The 22,029-nt window shown below is 44.8% G+C and overlaps 1 protein-coding gene across 6 annotated transcripts in view; it reads left to right on the top strand.

The window, feature by feature from the left end:
* The window catches only part of DMD (dystrophin), a 1,614,661-nt gene extending 1,593,511 nt beyond the window's left edge, over nt 1–21,150 (top strand). For 4 of the 6 annotated variants that reach the window (XM_042974140.1, XM_042974135.1, XM_042974137.1 and 1 more), the window contains 2 exons: nt 7,622–7,714; nt 15,834–17,220. In XM_042974140.1, coding sequence (XP_042830074.1) covers nt 7,622–7,714; nt 15,834–16,024 — 284 coding nt within the window. In that variant the 3' untranslated portion in view covers nt 16,025–17,220. Of the gene's footprint in view, nt 1–7,621; nt 7,715–15,833; nt 17,221–21,034 lie in introns of those variants that run through there. The other 2 variants (XM_042974139.1, XM_042974138.1) reach the window with 1 other exon arrangement.
* Nucleotides 21,151–22,029: the final 879 nt, after the last annotated feature.

Genomic DNA, 22,029 nt, shown 5'->3' with positions numbered 1-22,029 from the left:
ACCTCCAAAAAACTCAAGAGGCGGGAACACTCCCAGACTCATTTTACGAGGGTAGCATTACCTTGCTACCACAACCGGACAAGGACACCACAAAAGAAGAAAATGATAGGCCAATATCCACGATAAAGACAGATGCAAAAACCTCGGCAAATGTTAGCCAAACAAATTCAACAATATAATACAAGGATCGTATACCACGATCCAGTGGGATTTATTCCAGGGATGCAAGAATGGTTCAACGTCTGCAAATCAATATGACACAACACAGCAGTGCCACCGAGGATTAAAATCAGACGATCCTTTCAGTAGGGGAAGAAAAAGCATATGACAAAATTCAACATCCATCCATGATAAAAACTATCACCAAATGGGCATAGAGGGAATATACGTCAACATAATAGAGGCCGTATGGAACAAGCCCACCGCCAACATCATGCTCCACAGTGAAAAACAAAGCTTTTCCTCCAGGACCGGGAACAACACAAGGGTGTCCACTCCCACTGCTTTGATTCAACATAGTATTGGAAGTCGTAGCCAGAACAATCACTGAAGAAAAACAAAAACCAGCCATCCAAATCGTAAAGGAGGGACAAAACTGACCCCAGTTTGCAATGTGTTTTATATAGAGAAAAGCCTAAAGACTCCACCCACTAATTTTTAGCGGGACTAATTTTTAGCAGGCACTCCACCCGCTAACTAATGATTAGTTAGCACTAATAATTGAATTCAGTAAAGTTGCAGGATACAAAATCAATATCCAGAAACCTGTTGTTTCTCTACGCTAATAACAAGCTATCAGAAAGAGAAATTAAGACAACAACCCCATTTACATCAAGAAGTAAGTACATAAAACACCTGGGAATACATTTAATGAAGGTGCTGAAAGACCTGTTCAATGAAAGCTATCAACCATCGATGGAAGAATGATGAAAGAAGATGCAAACAATGGAGAGCTATTTTATGCTCATGGGTTAGAAGAATATTGTTAAAATATCCATCCTACGTAAAGCATTTGAGTTAATGCAGTCCCTATCAAAATCCCAATGGTATTTTTCACAGAAACAGAACAATCCTAAAATAGGCATGGAACCACCAAAGACCCCCAATAGCCAAAGCAATCTTGACAAAGACCAAAGCTGGAGGCATGATGGTTCCTGATCTCAAACCATATTACCAAGCCATAATGGTCCAGACAATGTAATGTGGTATTGACATTTAAAATCAAACAGAAAGATCAACGCAACGGAGTAGAAAGCCCAGAAATGAACCCATGCATATATACTCAATTTATCTATGACAAAGGAGCCAAGGATATACAATGGGGAAAAGAAAGTCTCTTCAGTGAATGGTGTTGGGAAAACTGGATATCCGTAGGCAAAAGAATGAAGCTAGACTACTATCTTGTACCTTGCACAAAACCCAACTCGAAATGGGTTAAAGACTTGAACCTATGACCTGAAACAATACAAGTCTCAGGAGGTAAGCTCCTTGCCATCTGCCTCAGCAAGGACTTTTTAGATTTAGCACCACAAGCACAGTTAAGCAAAAGCAAACAAGTAGGACTACATTCAACTGAAAACCTTCTGCACGGCAGAAGACACCATCAACGAAAAAGGCAACCTATGGAATGGAACAAGATATTTGCAAATCCTTTATCTGATAAGAGATTATCATCCAAAATATATGAACTCCTACAACTCAATAGAAAAGAAAATCTGATTTTCAAATAGGCAGAAGAGCTAAATAGACATTTTCCAATGTTTATGTCCAACAGGTACATGCTTCCTGCTCTCAAATAGATGGCCAAAAGGTACATGAAAAAGTGCTGAACATCACTCATGTCCAGGGAAAGACAAGTCAAAATCATAATGAGATTTCACCTCACACCTGGTGGAATGGCTGTTATCAAAAAGACCAGAGATAACAAGTGTTGGTAAGGATGTGGAGCAAAGGGAATTCTTGGGCATTGTGGCAGGAATGCAAACTGGTGCAGCCACTATGGAAAACAGTATGGAGGTTCCTCAAAAATTTAGAAGTTCAAGTACTACATGATCCAGTAATTCCAGTTCTGGGTATTTATCTGAAGGAAGCATAATCACGATCTCAAAAAAATATCTGAACCACAGTGTTCACTGCAGCATCAGTTATAATAGCCAAGACATGGCATCAACCTTCATGTCCAATGACCGATAAAGAAAATGTAATGTGTGTGTGTGTGTATTCAATGAAAATTAAACCATCAAAGAGACTAAAATCCTGCCATTTGTGACAACATGGATGGACCTTGCAGGCATGATGCTAACTACACTCAGTTAGAAAACGATAAATACATGATCTCACTTATATGTGAACTCTAAAGGAAAGGAAACTCCTAGATACACAGAACCAGATGAGTGATGGCCATAGGCAGGGTTGGGAGAAATGAGTGAAGGTGGTCAAAAGGTAGAGGGGCGCCTGGGTGGCTCAGTCGGTTGAGCGTCCGACTTCGGCTCAGGTCACGATCTCGCGGTCCGTGAGTTCGAGCCCCGCGTCGGGCTCTGGGCTGATGGCCCAGAGCCTGGAGCCTGCTTCCGATTCTGTGTCTCCCTCTCTCTCTGCCCCTCCCCCGTTCATGCTTTGTCTCTGTCTCAAAAATAAATAAACGTTAAAAAAAATTAAAAAAAAAAAAAAGGTAGAAACTTCCGTCGATAAGTTTTGGCGATGTAACATACAGCATAGAGACAATTAACAATACTGTACTGTGCTGTATAATTGAAAGTGGCTAAGTGAGTAAATCTTAAAAAGTTCTTGTCACAAGACAAAATGTGTAGGTATTTTGGCGACCAATGTTACAGTCATCAATTTGCAATATATACATATTTCAAATCATTATGTTGTACACCTAAAAAAATAAATTGAATATTGGCTCTGAATGTCACTACTTTTCACTGTATCATTCACAGTGTGGAATGACCCCCTTCCATACTGACCAGCTAATCATTGGCATCATCATTAGACACCAGAATATATTTAAAAACCTGTACAAAGCAATTGTATTCAAAATTGAAACCAGGTACCCTAAAGCCTAATTTAAAAAGCCATCGGAGAAAGGCAGTAAAGATAGAAGTAATAAGGCAATCATACATCGAGTTGGAAACTGGTTCAAGACATAACGTGATTTACATTAGTAATCTAAAGAAAAATAATGGTGGGCGTAGTTGTTTGTATACAGCCCCCCTTTTAAGAGAAAATCTAGCACACTGTTCCTATTTGATACAGAGAAAGCAGTTGGCTTAGGTATCATCAAAATCACAGATAAAAGGATTTGCAGATCTTTTCAGCATAGGCTACATAGGTTCTGGCTGGTCGCCTTTTTTTTCTTTAATGTTTAATTTTGAGAGCGCACAAGCAGGGGAGGGACAGAGAAAGAGGGAGACAGAATCTGAAGCAGGCTCCACACATTAGCACAGAGCCCGGCATGGGGCTTACACCCACAAACTGTGAGATCATGACCTGAGCCCAAGTCAGGGATGCTCAAGTGACTGAACCACCCTGGCCGAAGTCGCTTTTTAGCAAGTAGAACCATGATCATTTCAGTCGAGCAAAGGGAATTGGGTCACATGGGCTATCACGCCTTCAAGTAAAGCCTAAAACCATGGTGAGTGTCAGAATTTAAACAACATTTTGTCCATAGCAAACCAACTTTACCCTGTCTTATTTTGGTGCGTTTGTTTTTTTTGTAAATGTATCAGTCATTTTGTTGGACCACCTTCAGACAGGCTATGGAGGCTATAGCTAATAATTCAGAAAGGATTTTGTTTTACATGTTTGTGGGAATCAGAGTGGAGTAGACTCTACTTGAATCATTGTTAAAGCACTTTCATTAACTAAGTATGGAATCCATTGACCATTAACAATATGCTGTTTGAGCAGGCAGTGAAACAGTATAATAGGATTAAAGGCTGGCCAAATTCCTAGGGTATACAGTTGGGACTTAATATTTTCTTGTTCAATAACTGGCTTTGGGGGGGGGGGAGGTGTGGGGTAAGGGAGAACCTGTGGTCACTGGTGTTATTTAACACATTTCTGGGTTGCCTGTGATAGCTACACATGAGTATGTGATTAGAAGATGTATAAATATTAGTAGCTTTCTGGTTTGATGTCTTACAACGGTATGTAGCAGTCACCTATTGCCGTGTGACAAAATAATTACAAAATTCTCAGGTTACATATTTCTCATTCATGCGCCTCTTGGTTGGCTGGAGTTCTGCTGCAGCTCATCTAGGCTTGACTCCAAGTTGTAGGGTGGATTCAGGTCTGTCCCATCTCCCTCTCCTCCTTCCTGGATGAGTAGGCTCTCTGGGCTACTGCTTACAGGAGTAGCTGTCTCATGCGCTCCTTACAGGACATCGGCACAAGAGGACAAGCCCAACAACCCAAGGACGTTACAGAACTCCCCTTCTATCTGCCAACATTCCATTGGCCAAAGAAGGTCACGTGACCAAGTCCAAATTCCTGGGGCAGGGGAGCATGCTCCCCCCCCCCCAGTACTCGGTCACTCCCTTCTGTCTACACTGACCTTCTTGCTGTTTGAGCAAGCCAGTCACACTCCCCTCTCAAAGTCTTTGTGTTTGCTTTCCTCTCTTGTATATCCATGGGTCATGCCCTCACGTGCTTACAGTTTTTGCCCGACTGCACCTCATCAACGAAGGCTTCCAAGATTCCCCTTTCTGAAGGTTCCCCACTCATCCTCTCTCGTGAAGGTTCCTCACCATGTGACATACCTACCTAACTTACTTGTTTAGACTGTGTACCTCCATATGAATGGGAGTTCCATGGATACAGGGCTTTTTTGTTGTTGACTGCTATCTCCCCAACACTCACAACAGCACCTGACATAGAGTTGGCTCTTGATAAATGTTAGTATAAATAAACTAATCTTGCCGTGTGGTCATCTGTATGGCTATTTTTTTAGACATTTAAAATCCGGCTCAATGTCAAAGAATCCAGTGGTGTCACTCCAATTTCAGATGTCATTGAGCAGTTTTCACTTTTCAGTATAATTGACACAGAAAATATTAGCCGTCAAGCATGTTTCAGCGTCGATTCAGCTCTACTCATGCACACACGTGAGAACTCTGATGTTGATTCTTAAAAGGAGTAGTTAAGCCCAGAGGACTTTTTACTTAGTGAGGCAGTCTTGAGCAACCAAGAAAACAAGATGATACTTTATTCGTGTATGTACTGTGCAGGATGTACGAGGCACTTGAAAAATATTGGAAGGGATACCTTCATCACTGTCCTGAAAGTTTTCCGTTAAAGCAAGCCAATTTTAGATTTGTACTTGGACACTCGGATGTGAAACTTACAGATAATAGTTCATCCGTAAAGATGAACCTGGTCGACACCATTAGGTTTATGCTTTAAACTTTGATCCCTGAAATAAGTGAGGCAGACGAAGGCCTACCCCATCCCTGAACTGTATTTGAATCTTACCACACTACTATTCAGTTCCTGGGGCTCCAGGGTAATGTAATTCACCTGTCAGGCTGGTCACGCTTGCCTCTGTTGGTTCGGATTTATTCTGTAAGGCGTATTCTGGCTCAAGCAGACGTACTGCCATTCAAAATGCCTCATGTTCCACAACTTGGCAAAATTTGCATCAGTAATGGGATGAAGACGTGCATTCACCTCTGCAGTTGTCGGGATTCTGTTCCTGCTGGCATCGTTCATTCATTCCACCCTCACCACATAATGGTAGTTTGAACTCTCAGGAAAAAAGAAATTAAAGGTGTTCTATTTCATTGTTTTCATTGCTAAACACATAAATAGAAGGAAGTAGTGTGTGTGTGTGTGTGTGTGTGTGTGTGTGTGTGTGTAGATTGGTAGGTAGCTACCGTAACTTCTTTTTCTATCTTGTGATCTTAATTTTCACCACTTATTTCTTGTCCTTAGTATCTGAAAGAGGTTTTCTATGGTATATTACTATGAGACTCACAGAAGTAGAGGCTCTTTGTCTGTCCTGTGCCCCTAAGCTCTCCACTCTGATATTGACGTACAGCCTTACATCCACCGGGATAGGACTCTGTCTTTGCGGTGAACATTGGGCCAAGGATTGTTTGAGCTTACACTTTAAAAAAAAAAAAAAAAGGTGAAAACTTAGTAATGAATGCAGGATTATAATCGTAAATGAAGATCCCAGTGGCATAGACAAAAGGAGATAACAAGCGTGTTTACGTCACTAAATCGCCAGCTGTCCAGTCATTTCCAAGTCCGATGTGAACCTGAGGTTGTCCTTAAGCATCTTCATTACTGTTGATCTGGAAGCAAGGTCTTGCTTTAGATGCAAGTGACACTGTCCTGAACGAATAGAGCTTGAACTTAAGAACATCAGAAACTCAGTTTGCAGAGACTTTGAGAGTTGCAAGTAATTTTGTTCTCAGTGAAGAAATCTCTCCCTTGCTGCAAATGTCTGAGGTGCGTTCCTGTCAACCCATGAACCATCATCAGTAGAGACATACAGATCGACATCATCTTCAAGAGGACTCCCTATCTCAGACGAGGACCGTCCATCCCTAATTCCTTTTTCTTCCAAAACATTCTTCTCCCTTCACGTAAACAGATTCTTAAAAATGAGAAGGAAAAAAAAAAAAAACACAATTTCCCCTCTAGAAGCCTCCAAAAACACGATGATGATAAAGCAGGCCCATGTAACAAAGAGGAAAGGAACATTACTCCCCAGTATCCTCTGTATCCACGGTCCTTAGAATAGTAATATTTCACTCCCTACATAGGTCACTTGCAACTTTTATTTCTCCCTATTTCCTTGGACTTTAAAAGTACTTGAGTTTTATTTGTTACCTTTGGTTAAATGTCAAAGGAAAGAGTGGAGAAAACCCCTCTGTCTCCACTTCTTCCTTTCCTTCCTAAAGTGCAGGCAAAATGTCACGTTCTTAGTTCCTTTTGTCGAACAGGCACACTGCAAGGGTCTAATAATTTTTTCATTACAAAGGAAAACATTTCACCTTTATTAATGGGGCCTAAGAAACTTAGGTCGATTTTATCTTGGCTTCTAAACAGGTAAACCATTTCCTTCTCCCAAGACCAGAATATAGATCCCCGCGTGGAGTTCTTCCCTTGAAGAAGTCATTCCCCAATTATTCAGCTTGAGGGGTTATTTTTATTGATGTTATTTATGAGCAAATGGAAATGATTCTAAAATGACTTTTTAAACATTTTTAAAATTTTTTAAACAATGTTTTTATTTCTTTTTGGAAGAGAGACAGAGCACAAGCGGGGGAGGGGCAGAGAGGGAGGGAGACACAGCATCCGATGCAGGCTCTGAGCTATCAGCATAGAGCCCAACGCGGGGCTCGAACCCACAAACCGGAAGATCACGACCTGAGTCAAAGTTGGACGCTTAACCGACGGAGCCATCCAGGCACCCCTTATTTTGTATTTTATAGTAATCTCTGCACCCAATCTGGGGTTCAAACTCATGACCCCAAGATCAAGAGTCACATGCTCTACCGAATGAGCCCCCCAGGCACCCCGACTTTTTAAGTGGGACCGTGGGCTTTTTCTCAAAATGTCTGTTTTCCGTAAGCGTCACTGGCCATTATTTGTGCTTGCTTTCGTTAAGGCGAGGAAGACCTGCTCAGTCCTCCCCAGGACACAAGCACAGGGTTAGAGGAAGTGATGGAACAGCTCAACAACTCCTTCCCTAGTTCCAGAGGTAAGGCCCACGACGTGCAAGTAACTCACTCCTACTGGAATTAGACCCCTCGTTTCTGTACCCTAGCCCACGTATTTCCCGTGTTTAAGGAGGCACTTGCTGACAGAGTGCCAGTCTGGGGTCATTGTGCGAAGAGAATATTGTTGAGTGTCGAGTTCTGGTTTGGATGACTGAATTGACTGGGTTTGGATGCTGGTTGAATTCAAACACCGGTACAATAGCGTTGTCTCTAGAAATAAGACTATCAACTTACACGTTATCTTACTTGCTTTGCGCATTAGTCTGAAGCGTTAATTATGAGATAAGATAGCTTATTCTTAAGAGCAACGATGATGTGACTTTTACAAAGAAATTCATGCCCCGATGGCACCTTTGCCGGGGACACACAGTCGATACGCGCGATACGGTGAAATCCAGAATGGGCCTAGTATATGGTTGGGGGGGGGGGGGGGGACTCTGACTTCCAATCTGATGCCCTTTATATTCAAAAATTGTATCTTACCCCATTTGTTAAGTACAGGTACAGTGAACTCTTTGTATGCTACTTTGTTGTTGACTTCACTTTCCTAGGTAGAATACCATCTCTGTAAAGAAAGATGTTAATTCTATTAATGCCTTTATTTCTCAGCGTCACTTTGACCTTGCGTATTTTGCCCCTCCTATAAAAGCAGCATTTTACCCCCGCCAGATTTTCCCACTAGCCTGTAGGAGCTTCAGATGTCTTCCTTCATCCAAGGAGGTACTTGGCTCCCATTGCTAGCATTTGGGAGTGTTTATTTTACTTTGACATAACATATTTTACTTTGACATATTTTGTGACATAAACCAGAGTCACCGACCCCCCTCCATGCAATGAATAAAAACAATGGCTGTAGTCACCTGTAAGCAAGTAGATGGAACACCTCGACAAGCCAAAGCGGAGGACACGAGTCTCCGTGGGCAGGGATCGGCATCCCTCGTGGGCAGCCCCGGAGGGAAGGGCAGCAGAGAATCTGGCTGTTTGTTCCTCTCCGTAAGGGCCACGAGGAGGGTATTTTGAGTCCTGTGTTTTTCTGATCTTTTTGTTCAGGGTCAGCCCCCGGTGGCCGGTTCCTAGCTCTTTGCTGTATGCGTGAACGTTGTACGGTGCACATTAAAAGCACTAATGTTCTGATGGAGCGTTGCTAAGGAACTGTTGGCGGAAGCTAATTTTAAATGTCTGCACCAGCCATCTTTTCCCTGCTGAGTGCCTCTGATGTGTTGATTTTAACACCTAAAAATCTCAGCTGTCTTCCACCCACCCCCACCTCCATCTTGACTGTCTTAGCGGTCTTCTGTCCCTAGATGCCATGGTTCACGAGAAGACCACACGTTGGTGTGATGTCAATCACATGCTCTCCCTTTTATCTCGCCAGCTTTTACCGGCACCTAACTTTGGACCACTGGAGGTGTTAGGGATGCAAAGAAATGCCAGATCCCTCGCCCTCGAGGCGCTTACGGTCAACTGTGGACTTCCGAAGTTCACATTAAAGTATAGTATTACTGCCCTGACCTAGGGCTCTAGGACATGAGGGAATCCCAGAGGCACCCTTTTGGATAAGAGGGGTTAGCCTCAGGCGCAGCGAGGGTCTTTCTCAAGTTCACACAGCCAGAACTTTGGGCCCCACACGTAGCACACGTTTCGTTGACGCCGTCCTATCCCTTGAAGGTCACAGATGGCTTCCTCGTCCCAGACCCTTAAAATGAAAGCTCGCTTACCTGCTCTGTGGAAAGTTGGTGGCTGCTTCGTCGATGCCCTGGGCATCTCCTCCACATTTAAACTAGAGTCGAGTGGAGGCCATAGAAGGGCCCATGGCCCCGCTTCCCTTCAGGCAGCCTTTGTGTCCTGGGCCTGTGACCCATCCGAATTATCTTCAAGTCCTTTGCACACTCTCCCTGCATCCCCCCCTTTTGGTGCGTGAAGCTAGATACCACACGGGTATGGAAGAAGCCACCTGGAAGAGGGCAAATTTACCTCCTCCGATTTATGTGGCAGTTAGCACCTCTGACGTTACATTTACTTCTGTGATGGTGATGTACTTCTGTGGAAACTTGGGGGAGCTTCAGGCCACCCCGATAGCGTTTACTCGCTTCGCGCTTAGAGAAGCCTACCTTCCACCGAGTGCTGATGTGAGTTCTCAGAGGATAAGGAGGCTTTGTCTGACCAGTTCCCTTAACTGAGTTCCTACCTAACGGTAGGCCAGTAGCCTGAGAGAAGTCATTTATTTTCCTGAGGAAAGCAATGAAGATCTGGCCGTTCTTTCTGCGATGCTGTTACCTTGACTTCTTTTTTTTTCTTTTTTTGCTACTTCCTGCCACGTTAGGCCTTACCACTGAGCCCCTACTATTGCGCACCCATTTCCAGCGTGTGGGGGCTCCTCTCACGGCACCAAGCAATTTGGACACCATCTGCCCAGAGAGAGCATCACATGCCACAAGTTTAGGGCTTCAGTCCCGCAAGACTGCCCTCCCCCTTCACCTGGGCTTCTGACCCGCTGTAGACTTAGGGGTTCCAGTGACCCACTTCTGCGGTGGTGGTACGGCGGCTCACACAACTCAGAAACGCTTCCTTCACTAGATCAGCGTGTATTACGAAAGGCCGGAAGTCCAGAACAGCCGGACGGGAGAGGTGCACGGGGCGAGGCGTGGGGCAAGGGTGTGGAGGTGCCGTGCTCTCTCGGGGTGCACTGCCCTCCCAGGACCTCCACTGTTCACCGACCCGAGAAGTTCTCCCTCCCCCTGGGTTTTTAGGGAGGCTTCATTCCGAAGGTGTGATTGATCACATCATTGGCCAGTGGTGAGGCAACTCAGTCTCCAGCACCCCCAGTTTCCCTCCCCGGAGGTCAGGGGGTAAGGCTCAAAGTTCCACCCCCCCTAAACCCGGGGTTGGCTTCCCTGGGACCCAGCCCCTACGTTTAGGTGTTTTCCTAGACTTGCCTCATTACTTCAGAGGAACTTTTCAAAGGTTTTAGGAGCTCTGTGCCCTGAAAGGGAATTGAGACCTAATACGCATTTCTTCATTCTAAATCACAGTATCACAGCTTGTTTCCCTCAAGTTCAACTGGATAAAAAGTCTCATCATTAGAAAACTAGGATGGAAAATATATACACGGTAGGTTTTAGTGGGCGCATCTTACCAGCTAGTAGGTACGTTGGGTTGATACCGAGAAGAGCATTTTGAGCCCTAACATCTCAGGATTACAGGCTCTCGTACGTGGAAAGGCCTCAGAGGGTCATTTGAGCACTTCTGATAACCACAGCAGTGGCTTTTGACCTTTTTGACCACTCTCCATAGTAAGAGAAACAGTTCACATCTCAAACTGGATTAAGGATATAAGATACATTGGATGTGTGTATGTGTGTACAGAAACACATACGTATACACCATGTATATACACCACAGATATATGTGTCTGGTCACATATACGTACGAAGATCAGCAAAGTTTCGTGAAGCACTGCTTCCTATACTACGTAGAACGCACACCGTGTCTCTGCTTTATTGATTCCAAAATCAAACGCTGGCTGCAACCCACTAAACTGATTTTCGGACGCAGTGGTTTAAAGAAGAGCGATCCAAGTGATCTCAGTTTTCCTTGCCCAGATGAACATCTTTTTTAAAAGAAAGTTACACTTATTGGAAACATTTTACCGTGGAAGTTTCTGCCAAGACCTTCCTGATAGCTTAGAGGACGCTGTACTTTTACTCTGAGTCGGCCACCCGTGTTCCCATTGCTGTGTTAGGATGAATGAAGTTCACGGTTGCTACAGCTGTTTCGGACAGCTGTCTGGGTAACTCGGGACAGATGCCGGAGCCAGAGGTCTGACATTTAGTGGAGATGCACTGTTAACTACCACCTCGTGGTTTACTTAACCCTGCTAGATAATTGCCACCAAGGGAAAAGCCTTTTTCAATAGAATAGTATGTTTTTGATAAATGTAACGTATATAGAGAGGGGAGTTGTTTTGCATTATCCCTTTACAGCTTTTTTGTTGCCGTGGGCCACAGTTTTGACTTCAGGCTCCAGTCTTAAGGTATCCACAAATCCTCACCTCGCCTTCTCACCACAAGTACCCGGAAGCCCCAAGTGCCTTGCTCATGGCCACTCACCAAGTGAAATTAGGCTCCTGATCTTATCTCGCTGGCCTTGCTGAACTGTTACCCGAATTAATCAGGGGGTTACGTGCCCCTCCGGCTCGTGAAAAAACTGCTAGCCAGCACTGGCCTGCCTCCTAGCCAATATAAATTTCAGGGCGTTCAAGGTGTGAACCCGTGCATGTTTAGCTTTGTGGTGATATCTTTCCTGATGAATCTCGGGATAGAGTTAGTTATTCACAACCACTTGAGGGATTTGAGCGGCTCAGTGTATATTAAACACAGAACGTTAGCCAATTTCTATCGGATCTCTTTATCTACCAATAAGACGTCCCTCCGTCTGTTAAGTATCTGTAGAAGTGGAATTCCACTGTAATAAAAATCGTTATCTACTATAAGACACTTTCTGATTCTCCACCATTATTCTATAGGAACAGTACATGGGTAGAATGAACAACAGACATCATTTAAAAATAAACAATTTCAGTGATTCGCCCCTATGTCTCTGAGCATCTCGCATCCTAACAAAAGCGTTTTTCCATGTATGTGCATTTACGGAAAAAATGCTTCCCTTGTCAGTGGTATGGGATTGGCTTCTCTAAAAATGGGGTGCCGCTCTATACTAATTAACGAACGATAGGATTCGAGAGAAGCTCGTACTGCAATGAAGACAATTTACAGCAAACAGTGCTGTGCAGGCATTTCTGCTGCCTGCACAATCTCGTACCTGCTGACCCGTGTGCCGCGTTTTTACCCCCAACGTCCACGCCATCCTCTCATGTCACCCAGGCCTCCATAAAGCCCACACGCATTCTGTCAGATGCCTCTAAATTAGCAACCCAACAGCTTTACAAAACCTGCCATCTTCTCAAATTCAAGTCTTGTCTGTGGTTCTTTTATGCAAGAACAGCATAAAGACGGAAGCATTCATGTGCCCCCTTTCAGGCACCACTCTGTTTCCCTCTAGCTTCCGTGCATTTTGAGCCGTTAGCCCTTTATACCACGGGCCGACAAACTACAGGCTAGGAGCCAAACCTGGCCCACTCCCTGTTCTTCTAAATAAAGTTTTATTAGAACATAGCTATACCCCTTCACTTATGCTCTATCTATGGTTGCTTTCTCACTCCAAGGACGCAGTAGTTGCGACAGAGTTGAACATTTGCTAAACAGACCGGGTGGCTTGCAAAGCCTAAAATATTCACCGTCTGGCCCCTGACACGCACAGCTTGCCGACCCCTGCCTTACACTGTTGCGGTCCATTCTAAGCTCATTACATACGCACAGTTAACACACTTCAGTGCTGGTCAACTTTCAGCTCAACAGAACCGTGCTTTTGGATGGACGTGTGTATTTGTGTCCACGTTCACCAGAGACCACATATGCTTTAAGCCTGAAAGTATAGCCGTTTGAATCTTCTTTCGCTTGTGATAAAACAGGAACCCCAAAAAGGGGCTCGTTCTTCCTGAGCTTTTTAAAACAGTTGGTAAACTGAGATTACAAAGCTGAAGTTACCCCCAAAGTGGTAACGTCTTGGGATTCTGACCCTAAAGGATGAATCATCTCAAATTCATACTGCGGGAGGAAACTTGACTTCTCCAGACCCGACCGAGCCCTTTACTCAGACTCAGGACTTCCCCCAGTGTACTTCCTTTTACTCCTGATTCATTTCCTGACAACATATCACAGTGCCAGATGGACAGCCTAAGTGAAGCTCTTAGGAAACTCATTTCCGAAGAATGTATTTGTGAAATAAAACTTATCTGGCGCTTCTATTTATTATTTATTTTTACCGGTAGAGAATATTTTGAAGCGGTGCAGGCAGTTAGCCTGTATTTTGTCACTGGAGAAACTAGTCCACCGCAGTGGGAAACGTTATTTGTTTTAACTTTGTTTAAACAAAAAGCGGAACTTCCTTTTGTGCTGTGGGAATGAGCACATCGGGACCCAAGCGATGAGGGCGGATTGTGAAAGAGATTAGGATTGACGTAGCTCTGGAAGGTCCGTTGTACGTGAAACGTGGTTTCTGAAGAAGTGCCCGAAGCAAAACCCAAGTCATTTGCTGCATATTCGGTGATGACCCGCAGATACCAAGCTCTGAATATGGCTTGGCGTAGAATAAAGACAGGTAACCCTTATCACTCCAGGAACCATAATTACATTCTGAGACTAAATGCCGTTACTTTCTAACGGCACTCTTTCCTAAGGCTCTTTCGTTTTAGAAACAGACCCAAGTTACAAGCCAATATAAGTTACCAGCCCTTGGGACGCAAGTTAAACGGTAATGGGCAAGGCCAAGTTGCCTAAAACACCAAAGAACTCTTGACCATGATCTCGTGGCTACCTTACTAATTCATTTCAGCCCGTCTTTATCAGATGCCCATAGTGTTGGGGTGCAGACGTTATTGGAGCTAGAGAGGACGGCTAAGCCACATGTGGGCCCTGCCCTCAAGGACTCACAGCCCTGGAGGGGAAGGGAATAAATTCTACCACCAGACGGTATAACCGTGAAATAGATTAGAAAACAAAAAACTTGCTCAAGGAGTCCAAAGCAATGGATAAGTCACTCACGCTGGGACTCTTTTGAACTATCAAGAAGGAAAGGAGGTTCTCCTCCCTCTCCTTTTTCCTGTCATCTGGTTTGGGCCTACCACTGGCAACACCCACTGCTGAGGAGCCAGTGCCCTTTCTTCTCTCTTCCCTGCTTTGAGGAACGTCCTGAATACCTTGGCCATGCTTACGTGGTCGAGCGTGCGGTTTTCATACTTGTAAGAAATCTTGGGAGTCACGTGGGAAAATTCAGAACGAAGGAAAAGAGGGAGGGAGGAAGGGACGGAGAGTCCTACTTAGAGAACCTGTAAATGCGTACTAGAGGTTTTAGACCCTGACCTTGAATTTGGAACGATTTCTTTTGGAATAGAAGTTCCCTACTTCTTTGGTCTGCACGAGTAGTCCTCACATCGTTGTGGGGTGTTTCGGTCCTTGCGGCCCCTGAGCATGGTGGACCCCGGGGGAAAGGAGGTGACGTACTAGGGGTTCTCGTGGCTCTGTCCTGCATTCTGGGATTTCACCTCAGACTGTCGCAAGATGTGTCTCGCTGCTCAAGTAGAAGTTGGAAAACCAGTATTTCACCCGAAGGCCCTCGTGGTCAGAGGAGATTCCAAGCCCAAGACCTGCTGGGTATGGTCAGAGGTCCCGAATTTTCTGTCCACTTATGGATATTATCATACAAGATTTTATCAGAACCTACTCTCCAAAACTAAGCATACCCATGGAGGATTCCATAAAACAAACAAGGCGACTGGGTCTTTTGCCACTGACTCTCAAGGCGCCTGCTACCTGTCGAATTATGGGGAGGAAGTTGAAGGCTCATTCCCGGATCTGGCTCTGTGGCTTGCCCATTAGTGGGGCTCCTCTCCTTCCCCCCCGCCCTTTTTTTCCTTCTCTTTTCTCAAACGCCCCCCACCCCCATCATCCTGGGCATGCTCGGCCTCTGCCAGACAGAACAGATTGTCCCAAGGGGATGGAGTCTCGCTTCTGTGGCGTTTTGCCTCGCATTTGGGGTGCAGACTTTTGGGACACGCAGCCAGCTGCTGTTCACATGCCAGTAAGTTGTGAAGTTGAGAGTGAAGAGATGGGGATTGTTGGACGTGCAGCCTGAGGTTCTAAAGCCGTCCTTGAAAACAAGGCTCACTTAGTCAGATTTCTCCGCTGTGCTCGCTTTCCATCCAGTTTAACACATGAACTCTATGGATTCTGTAAGTGATGTCTCCTGGATCATGTTATCTGTTTACACTGATTTTAAGTGTATGTAAAGGTTATTTGACTGGATGTGTCTTTCGGATTTTTTTTTTTTGTTTTGGTTTTTATTTTTTTCCAGAAGGGAATAAATGAATTGTCATCTCAACATTTGTTTGGTAAAAGCAGCAAGACGGGTATGAAACTGTTTATTTATGCATTTTTTTTCCTTTCTGATATCTCTGCCTCTTCCTCTCTCCCGTTATTAAAGGAAGAAATACCCCTGGGAAGCCAATGAGAGAGGTTAGTGAGATTCAGGCTCACGGCCATGGCTTCTGTGTGTCTCATCACGCTTTCTATGTTTGGCGCTTGTGTAAGAATTGTGTGTGTGCACGCGCATGTATGTACTACAATGTGTCATCCCGTAAGGACGGTAGTCACCTCTCCACTTGCACCTCATGAGGAACATTCTTCAAATGTTCACCGCCATTGTCATCACCATGACGACAGGAGCAGGGGTTGGGGGAGCAGGAATCTCTCTAAAATGGCAGCCCTCGTGCTCGCTTCGGCAGCACATATACTAAAATGGCAGCCCTACGTGGTCCCCAGGTTGGAATCCTGCAGTTCATCGTCTCTCGCCATTTGTCACACGAACAGAATCCTCAAAACGATGAATTTAGCCTTGAACATAACCGACGAGTCGTGAAGTTTCTGTCTACTTCCAGGACCTTAGCGTTTTCCGCCAGTGCCCTTGGTTTTTATTCTTCCAGAATGAGTTCGTTTTGTTTTTGTTTTCCTTTTTCCTCATCCCCACCCTCCTTTCCCACTTCAGCTAACCTTTTTTTTTTTTTTTTTGAGCACTTACTGGGCCAAGCACTGTTGTAAGCACTTGCCATCTTTTTCATAGTGTAATCTTCATGACAAACCTGTGAGGTAGGTACTCTTATTAACCCCGTTTTCCAAATAAGGAAACTGAGTCCGTGAGAGAGTAAGCAAGCAGGGTGTCCCAAATGACAGAGCCAGAATTTGAATCCAGGCAGTCTGGGCCCAGAGCCACACTCTCAGTCTTCATCGCCGCCTTAGCAAATGGGGTTTGAAAGGCTCGTGTCATCTCAACTGGCCCTTTCGAGAGTGCGCTTTCTCTCCCTGGCATTTGGAACCAGATAGAACACATCCAAGGAGGGATAAAAATTGAATGTTGGAGACTTGAGGCTTTTTCTAAGCGCCTGTTGATGGGTTCGAAGCGGGTAAGATACAGTATTCTCACTGAACGTGGCTTGAGATTTGACAGGCAAAGCTCCTCCATACTTCTGTCAGAAACATTGTCTCAACATTGCATTACCTGATCAACGGCTATTGGAGGACAGTGTTGAATGACAGCTCAAGTGAAACAAGCTTGTCCTTACCTAGAGTTTAGCGTGAAGGATGGGAGAAGGAAAGGTCCTTGATGGGTAGCGCCAACCTATGCTGTTCCGGGACACAGGTTGGACAGGTAGAGAGTTCTCATGTGAGAAGATTCTAGATCCTTAGCAACAGGATAGCCAAGAGTCATCCCGGATTCATTTAAACATAAGGAGTCCTACTGGAAAGTCTGCCAACACCATGCCATGCAAGTCTAATGAATCGAACGGTCCTTCGGTGTGTCTGTACCCATGCTTTCTTCCAAGGCTTGGGACAGTGGGGTCCTGGGGCAGGGGGGAGTGGCAGGCTGGGAGGAGAAACTGAGGACACCTGAGTTGGTGAAGCAGTGAATGCTCCTGACCGTTTGCCTGGCTCACATACTTCTTATGTGAGGCTTCTTGGGTTCATTCTTATGGTAAGTGCCCCTTACAATTGATTTTGACGTGCTATGAAAAGTTGCACCTGAATTTTGACCACCCTGAAAGTGTTTCTCTCGTGAATGAATTTTACAACAGGCCAGCAATACCTGTCATTCGAGTCACACGGGCATTTGGAAACTTTACCACCTGAGTTGTATATTCGAGTCAGACAAGTTTCCAGAAATCCAGAGAACCCAAGTGATTTTTTAGTGCTACCAAAATGACCTCACATGTACAGTAGATTAGATATTTTTTTTTCCAAAGATTAAATTGTAGAGAAGAAAAACACGCATGTCACTGCAGTATTCTGGCCTTGCTGTGGCCAACTGAATGCGAATCATTTATTTGGGAACTGTATTTTTAACAAATAGGGTGCCAGATTGCTACTGAGGTCTTGGATCTCTGCCAGAAAGTCTCAATTCCAATCACTGTGGAAAATGACTCCCTCCGGCCGTGGTGGCTCGTGAGACTAAATGTGTTGTGGTTAGCGCCAACTTGGAAAAAACACACAACCGCCCTAATGTTCGATGCATGGTGCCTTTGTGTTCAACAATCCTTGCTTAAGAATGGATTAAATCAATACTTTCTACAGACGTATTTTTATGTCAACTCGTGCCTGAAGCTGACTGCAAACCCCTAAATCCTGCCTGCTTTTCAGTGCCCCTCACATTCCTAGTGCAAGATTTTAATTTTGACTTCAGAAAAATCTGTCAGGTAAAATTAATGACCTCACTAATGTGCTGCCTTCCACACATGGATAATAGAACCAGGATCCAAATCTGTTTTCTGTATCCCTATCAAGCTGTAGTTTTATGCCTCCGGGGGATTGAGTTATGATTCTTTGGGGCAGTATTTTGTCAAAGAGATAGAATTTTTTTTTTTTTTCTGGCTCTAATGAAAACCTCCGTGAAAAACATTGCAGTCATTACTCTGCTGAAACAGGTATTTGTAAATAAAGCAACCAAAGGCAGAATACAGATGCGGTGAGGGGACTCTGAACGTTCTTCATTTTTCTAGCACAGGGACAGCCGTGAGGGCACTTGTGAACCTTGTAGACCGTCCAGACAGGTTACAGGCCACCTGGTGTTTTGTGGGCGTGGGCGTGGTGTATTTAAGAGGCACGGACGTCTCTTTTACCCAGTAACTTTTTAAATAGCAGACACCCCTAGAAGTGATGCCTCTGGAGAGGCTCGAGAATTTGCCTTCCGGGTAGTAAACTGAACACCATTGCAAGGAGTAGAAGCGACACGTACGTGGCTGTATAATCCATGAGCGCATTTCCTCTCCAACTGCAGTCCATGTTCCCTAGCACACAAGCTAAAGTAAAATAGGTACTTTTTGATTATGATCAGTAAGCCCGCGGGGAAAAGGAGTTCTTCCCTGTTCGGTTTGTGTTTTGTAATACATGGTCTGTCTCCCAGGTGGGCTAGCCCCTAGTTGGATGTGGGTGATGAGAAATAGTTTGAGTTCTAGTCACTTACCAGCTTGTAAGGGTCTCAGGGTTTTGTTTTTCCTGGCTTCGTTGATAGCTGTGAAGACTGCAAGCAATTGCAAACTTGCAGGTAGTCCACACGAGTAATCGGGTAGATCTCCCTGGGTTTCCCGGCAGTCCAAAAGAGATACGAGGGGGCTGCTGGGTGGCTCAGTCAGTTAAGCGTCCGACTTCGGCTCAGGTCGTGATCTCGCGGCTCATGGGTTCGAGGCCCGCATCAGGCTCTGTGCCGACAGCGTGGACCCTGCTTGGGATTCTCTGTCTCCCTGCCCCTTGCCTGCTCTCTCAGAATAAATAAATAACCTCAAAAAAAAAAAAAAAAAAAAAAAAACCAGACACAAGGGAAGCCCTTCAACCTGGCAGCATCAGTTAAGTGTCTTGTGCTCTAAGGAGCAGCCGGGGGCCCACCGTGTCCTCCAGCAGTTTGTATGGTTTAGAAAAGCCAAAGCTGATTTCCGTGCTTCACTGAGGACTGCCACACTGCTGGCTCACTCGAGGAACGGTACACCTGCTTTGCTCCAAGTTTTTCTGTTTGCAGCCTCAACCAACATCCAGAGTGTTGTTTTTGTTTTTTTTTTTTTTAAACAGCCAGTTCTCGTTGGAACTCTTCGCGTTAATACAAAGCTCCACGAGAGTTACAAACTTCATCACCTCCAAGTCAGTGGCAGAAGGGTGTTCAGTTTGTTCTAAGTCTTAACTTGATCTGGTGCCATCGCTGGGCAGGTGCCTGCCTGTAAATCCTCCGCAGACCCCTCCCCCTTGCTCTCATTTAAAAAAATTGTTTTAATGTTTATTTATTTTTGAGAGAGAGAGAGAGAGAGAGAGAGAACGTGAGCAGGAGAGGGGCAGAGAGAGAGGGAGACACAGAAGCCGAGGCAGGCTCCCGGCTGTGAGCTGTCAGCACAGAGACCTATGTGGGGCTTGAACTCAACAACCTCAAGATCACGACCTGAGCCGAAGTCGGACGTCGAACCGACTGAGCCACGCGGGCGTCCCTCTGTCATGTGGATTTCTAAAATGCTAGGTCTCTTGAAATAAATATGAGAGCAGAACACCCGCCCTAGTCTAACACCGATAACGTATATAAGGTCGATACATGGCAAAGTAGTAATAGCCTAGTAAAGCATTTTTAGTTCCAAAGGCAGTGCTCCAAGAGTACGATGATTTACTAATGTCCGCGAATGAAAATCAGCCACATGAAAATATGGGACACGTATGAAAAGGCAAGTCATAAACTCGGTCTCAGATGATCTGACTCTACATCTGAATTTGGCCACAGAGTACCAGAGACACTGCGGCTTTTGTGCTCCCTGCTGGGGGATTCATGCTAGGTCATGTCACATTACTACTAAAAGGCTGTTCTGATAGTCCACCCTCATTGAGGAGGAGAACAAAAAACGCATTCACAGGATCCCCAAGTCCATGCTTTGCATGTGGGTCGGATCATAATTAGGCTTGAGAGCAATTTGGAATGAAAAGGGATTTTTTTTTTTTTTTTAAGAAGCAGCTTCCAGATTCAAAGGTTCATATCCCAAAAGGTTGAGTCCAGAGTTTGTTTTCCAATTCCAGTAAAAGCAGAGAGCAAACAGCCTCCTCTCCCGTGGCCTCGGAAGGAGGCAGCAGCTGGAGACGGCACGGAAGTGAAGACTCCATGTCTTGGTCATGGTGGTGGCCATGATAATGGCAAAGGCGGTAGATAGAGTCACGGTGGCAGCGGAGGTAGTCGGGGTGGCGGTGGTTTGGGACTGCAAAACTTGGAGTACAAGGACACAGTACGTCATCTCCCACAACAAGGTGGAAAAGGGACACCCCATCATGCAGCACTCCTGTTATCAAGGGAACCTTGTGCTTCCCCGTGCAATCCTTTTGCTAGATCCTTCCATGGGGAAGATGAGTGCACTCTCTGACACTCGTCCACGCCAACGACCCCAGTAGCCCGATCCGGTAGTCAGCCGATACTAACCACGCAGAATGGCTTCATTAACAAGGCTTTGCTTCTTCCGGGAAAGTGGTGACAAATCCAATCGTGTCGTGTAAGACCTCGATGCGGCTTCTGTGTTGTCTTCACCTAGAAGCGGGGAAGGATTTCCCGAACGGCAGAGAGTCAGGCTCCTGTTCCCTGCACCTAGTGTCAAGTCTTTCTTTCTCTTTGTTTTCCAGGACACAATGTAGGAAGCCTTTTCCACTTGGCAGATGATTTGGGCAGAGCGATGGAGTCCTTAGTGTCAGTCATGACAGATGAAGAAGGGGCAGAATAAATGTTTTACAACTCCTGATTCCCGCATGGTTTTTATAATATTCATACAACAAAGAGGATTAGACAGTAAGAGTTTACAAGAAAAAAAAAATCTATATTTTTGTGAAGGGTAGTGGTACTATACTGTAGATTTCAGTAGTTTCTAAGTCTGTTATTGTTTTGTTAACAATGGCAGGTTTTACACGTCTATGCAATTGTACAAAAAAGTTATAAGAAAACTACATGTAAAATCTTGATAGCTAAATAACTTGCCATTTCTTTATATGGAACGCATTTTGGGTTGTTTAAAAATTTATAACAGTTATAAAGAAAGATTGTAAACTAAAGTGTGCTTTATAAAAAAAAAAGTTGTTTATAAAAACCCCTAAAAACAGATACACACACACACACACACACACACACACACTTGGAGGCAGCGCATTGTTTTGCATCGTTTTAGCGTGATATCCATATGAAATCCATGCTTTTTTCTTTTTCTTGCATATTAAAGATAGGACACTTCCTCTAACACCACCAGATGATTACTTCACAGCGCTCTTTTTGGAATCGCTGGCCGAGTGGGACTGGCTGTGGTTTTTCGCTTTCTGCATCTATATGTCTAGAAGTATGTAAATACTGTAGGGATATAGATAAACAGATCTGAATTTCTGGAGACCTTTGACATTTCTTGTTCAAATGACCTGGCCACTTCCTAATGCAAAGAGATTGCCTCTGGTCCCGCAGGCTTACCTGCTTGGTCTAGAATGAATTCTCCCTGGAGCCTGAAACCAGGGGGCAGCTACCACACTGAAACACTGTCTGGGGCCCCAGATGTTTCTCATTTGCAACTTTCCACTGACAGCGACGGTACCGAATTTTTGCAAAGGGACATGTGAATGAATACACAGGACTTAACTGT

Source organism: Panthera tigris, chromosome X (genome assembly GCF_018350195.1).
Source record: "Panthera tigris isolate Pti1 chromosome X, P.tigris_Pti1_mat1.1, whole genome shotgun sequence".
In the NCBI taxonomy this organism is placed as follows: domain Eukaryota; kingdom Metazoa; phylum Chordata; class Mammalia; order Carnivora; family Felidae; genus Panthera; species Panthera tigris.
Note: the sequence above shows the minus strand (reverse complement) of the source record. Positions and strands in the feature narration are given on the sequence as shown.